A 4,636-nucleotide genomic window follows, 5' to 3' on the forward strand; every position below is an offset into this window, starting at 1 on the left:
GACACCATAAGCACACATGCTAGAACATGGTATGACACCATAAGCACGCACACTCTTCACTCAAGCCAGCTGAGAGACAGATAGGACACGGCACATCACAGATGCAGCCAAGAAGAATGCAGTGGTCAGGACACTAATCCTCAAAACAGAATAACTGAACACTAGCCTATCCGTGATACACAAAACCACAGTACTTTGGAATCCCTGGGGACTGTAAACTGTTTTAAAGTGGCACTGTAAATGAACACAGCAAGCTCCCTCACTGTCACCTTCACAGTGACACTGTCAGTGTTTAGTTCCCTAACACTTACAGCGGCACTGCGGGGCTGGGCTGTAACTCAGTCAGTTCTCGATAGGCATGCACTAACCCTGGGCTCAGTGTTCAGCACTGCATCAAAACACTCCCTAGAAGATATGCTTGGAGGGTCACTGGATCTCTCTGTCCCCAATTCTCCCCAATGTGGGAACAATGAGTAACCTTCTTTTCTGCTTTTCCGGATATAAAAAGGGCATGGCGGCATAGACCTCCAAACCCCAACAGAACGAGGACTGGAAGATCAGGAATTCAAGGTCATCCTCAAGAGACTAGTCTGGGCTAATACTACTCTATCTCAGCAATAACACTGATGATGATGGTGATGATGATATGATCTCTGGATTTTGTCTGATATTATTATTTGTTTGTTTGTTTTTTTTTCGAGACAGGGTTTCTCTGTGTGTAGCCCTGGCTGTCCTGGAACTCACTCTGTAGACCAGGCTAGCCTCGAACTCTCGAACTCAGAGATCCGCCTGCCTCTGCCTCCCAAGTGCTGGGATTAAAGGCGTGCGTCACCACTGCCCGGCTTGTCTGATATTATAAATGCAAGGTTGGATAAAACAGAGTGCCTAGCCTCAAAGAGACACGGGTATAAATAATAAGTAGTTAAATAAAATATAACAATGATACAATAAATGCATAGAGAAGGGTTAAGGGAAAGATGACAACTCGTGAGTGACTGGATGGGAGGTGAATGAAGGCAGCCACCATGCCCAAGGAGCCACTTGAGCTGGGTTTCAAAGAGAACACGGTGCACCGGAATGGCAATGAAAGCCCTACGTCAGAAGCGAATCCAAGCTCAAAGAACTGTCTACCCAGAAGAGAAAGAAACAGGAAACCAGCAACAAGCTGTTGGAAACTACCAGCTTGTTTCAGTCAGTATTCAGTCATGTCAATATGCCCTCTGCTCGATTATACCTGGTTTCCTCACGCTTGCAAAGATCACGGTATGTGCTGTGTTCTTTTAAAACTGTCCGAACATTAGCTGGGACCCTTCTCTTTACAAGATACAACCTAATTCTTTCTTCCTAAATATGAAGCAGTTTGGATTTCTGAGTTCAAGAGTTCGAGGCTAGCCTGGTCTACACAGTGAGTTCCAGAACAGCCAGGGCTACACAGAGAAACCCTGTCTCGAAAAACCAAAAAAAAAAAAAAAGAAGCCGTTTTTACTTTGCCTTGCTTTTAACAAATGGGATGTGGCAAACATCTATATCCCAAAGCCCTTGACTATGATGGCCTATGAATATATTAACATTAGTAAACAGTAAACAGTTTCACGTAAGAAAGCATTAAATGTAATTAATTTGGAAATATGCCACAGTCTTAACTGTTCTGTATGTAACATCATCTTCACACCTACTGTTTACTAGCATATATATCTATATTTAATGTGTGTTAGGTTGGTTACTAGTCTGGCAACCAGGTAAAACCTATTCTGAGGTAGCACTTTGCACAAAACAGGAACTATTAGCAAATCTTGTGCACACATGTATACCGGTATTCTTGGTCTATTAACTTGGTCAAGTTGATCCTCATATCTCATCTTTGGAATACAGATTTTTCTCAGGCCAGGCCTAGCACCAACACAAACCATTCAGGAAAACTAAGCTTTACATCAGCAGGGACTAAATAGCCCCTACTCCACCCCACCCCCGAACACTATGGCAACACGATTGTTATGGCTTTAATTCTCCTTATGGAAACTTACTTTTAAAGGCCAGCATCACCGGCGAAGACAAACTGGCATCCTTCCCTTCTCTCCTTTGGTTATGTGGGAAGTTATCATGCTTCCTCTTCCTGAACCCTCCTGGTCCTTGGGTAAAAAAAAAAAAAGAAGAGCTGGATGGTGCCCTTGCAGTGTAACAGCCCAGGCTATCCCCTTCGTCCCCCGGTACCCAGCAGGGCCCGACCTCAGAAGCCACACACAGGTTCCCAAACATGTGCACTAGTGCGGGGATCGCACATAACGCGGCTCGAGACCCCAGAAATCCGGCTGTGCTCCGGGTCGGTCCGCAGGGCCCTCCCGGGGGCGTGCTGTGGCACGGTGACAGCAGAGCCGGAGCGCCAGGCCCAGCCAGCCCCTCCCTCCCCACCACGCGCGGGCCCCGCACCTTCTTTGCCGCTCATGACCGCGGGGCCTCCTCGGCTTGCACCCGCAGGGACCGAAGCCGCCGGGCCAGCTCAGAGAAAAGCCGTCGCTGGACGCTGCGGAACGCAGACAGAGACCTTAGGTGACAGCGCAGACCACCCTGGTCGCAGTAGACCGCCGCCGGAAGCGGAGACTTCACGCAGCCTCAGCCCGGAGCTGAGTCCGCCGCGGAGCCCCCTCGGCCTTGCACACTTCCGGTCTGTCCCCCAGCACCGCAGCGGGCATGCCGGCGGGCGCGCTCCTGCAGCAGCGCACGTTTCCGGTCCCGCTCCCCGCGCGCTCCCTGTGCCGCACATACTTCCGGTCTGTGTCCCGGCTTCTTCCACACGCATGTACTTACCTGGCGCGCTTCCTCAGCCACACATGCTTCCAGTGTGCCAGGCTGTGATGCAAGCCGTTGAGTGCCCACCTGCGCTGTGTATTCCGGGCTCGGGCAGCGGCTGGAGCTCGGTTTGCAGGCGGGCCTCGGGTCCCTAAGCCTCTGAGCAGCCTCCTGCGTGGCACCTGGAGGTGTTGTCCTTTACCTCAGTTTCCCCCTCTGTCAGGTTATGGTGGTCTTACGTGCCTCAAAAGGTCTTCGAAGAGAAGCAGCTTTGGAATAGATGGAAAGTTTGGTCACATTGCTAAGCCGTACGGTTGTTGTTTGAGCAGATGCTATGCTCAACTAAGATTAGTCATTGAATACAAGCCCAGCATCTTGAATAAGCTGAGCCGTGTGCATGCTACCGACATTTAATCACCAGTCTGTTCTTGTTAACTTAGGAACAGAGACAGTATAGGAAATGATATACCTAGAATTAGGCAGTGATGTCAAGGTCACAACAGCGTCACAGGAGGGTTTTCTGACCTCAGTAGCCTCCAAAGTGTCTTCTACCTCAAAAAATAGACCATAAGCTGTCAACATTGAATCAGCAAAAGGCTAGATGGATTGGGCAGAGTCCTGCATGGAACGGCTGCTGGGGAATAGCCATGGATGGATGTTGGACACAACTATCTTGAGGTTCTTTGACTTCTGAGCCTGTTCACATTCACCAATTGTCTTAGTCAGTGTTTGGATTCCTGCACAAAGCATCATGACCAAGAAGCAAGTTGGGGAGGAAGGGGTTTACTCAGCTTACACTTCCACGTTGCTGTTCATCGCCAAAGGAAGTCAGGACTGGAACTCACACAGGGCAGGAACCTGGAGGCAGGAGCTGATGCAGAGGCCATGGAGAAATGCTGCTTACTGGCTTGCTCACCTTGCTTTCTTATAGAACACAGGACCACCAGCCCAGGGATAGCACCACCCACAGTGGGCTCTCCCCCACCCTCCATCACTCATTGAGAAAATGCCTTACAGATGGATCTCAGAGGCATTTCCTCAAGAGAGGCTCCTTTCTCTGTGATAACTCCAGCTTGTGTCAAGTTGACACACAAAACCAGCCAGTACTCCAGTGTTCCACTACTTTTTGATAGACAATGATGTGGGGCTACAGGGATTGTTCAATAGGTGAAGTACTTGCCCTGCAGGCATACGGGACCCAAGTAGCACCCAGAACCCACATAGAACATCACTGGGGAGATGGAGATACACAGATCATTGGGGCTTGCTGGCTAGCAGGCTGGGAAGTTCTGAGCCAGTGAGAGATCCTGTAGATAAAAACTGAAAGATGAAGAGCACCTGGGGAACAGTATCTGTGATTGCTCTCATACACACACACACACACACACACATACACACACACACACACACAGAGAGAGAGAGAGAGAGAGAGAGAGAGAGAGAGAGAGAGAGAGAGAGGCAGACAGACTATGGGGAAGGGAGGAATGAGCAGGTGGGTGCAGCCTCCCACCTGAAATTTCTGGAAAAGCAGAGATAAGATCCCCAGAAGAGACTAGCCAACATGCTTCAGGTTGATGTGAGAGATCCTGCCTCAGTTGCTAGGTAGTGAGTGACGTGTTTATAAAAAGATAAAGAGAGAAGGGATATGTTCTATGGAGGTGTGGGGAAAAGGGCTGCCTCAGCGGCCCCATGCTGAAGCATCCCTTCCCCCTGAGGGACCAGCCACACAATGGTATAGAATAGAATAGAGTTTATTCAGGGCATGGGGAGGGGAGCTAAGAGGGTAGTATAGGCAGAGAGAGAGAGAGAGAGAGAGAGAGAGAGAGAGAGAGAGAGAGAGAGAGGAGGA

At 49.6% G+C, this 4,636-nt stretch overlaps 1 protein-coding gene across 1 annotated transcript in view; it reads right to left on the minus strand.

Annotated features, from left to right (window-relative positions):
• Positions 1–2,596, minus strand: part of Tsnax (translin associated factor X) — a 14,996-nt gene extending 12,400 nt beyond the window's left edge. The window contains exons 1-2 of the mRNA XM_028767779.1: positions 2,428–2,596; positions 2,025–2,129 (exon numbers count right to left, since the gene is read on the minus strand). Of these exons, the coding sequence (XP_028623612.1) occupies positions 2,025–2,129; positions 2,428–2,443 (121 nt within the window). The 5' untranslated portion in view covers positions 2,444–2,596. The remainder of the gene's footprint in view (positions 1–2,024; positions 2,130–2,427) is intronic.
• Between the last annotated feature and the right edge of the window lie 2,040 nt (positions 2,597–4,636).

The sequence above is a fragment of the Grammomys surdaster genome, unplaced genomic scaffold, assembly GCF_004785775.1.
Source record: "Grammomys surdaster isolate TR1022 unplaced genomic scaffold, NIH_TR_1.0 181, whole genome shotgun sequence".
Lineage (NCBI taxonomy): Eukaryota > Metazoa > Chordata > Mammalia > Rodentia > Muridae > Grammomys > Grammomys surdaster.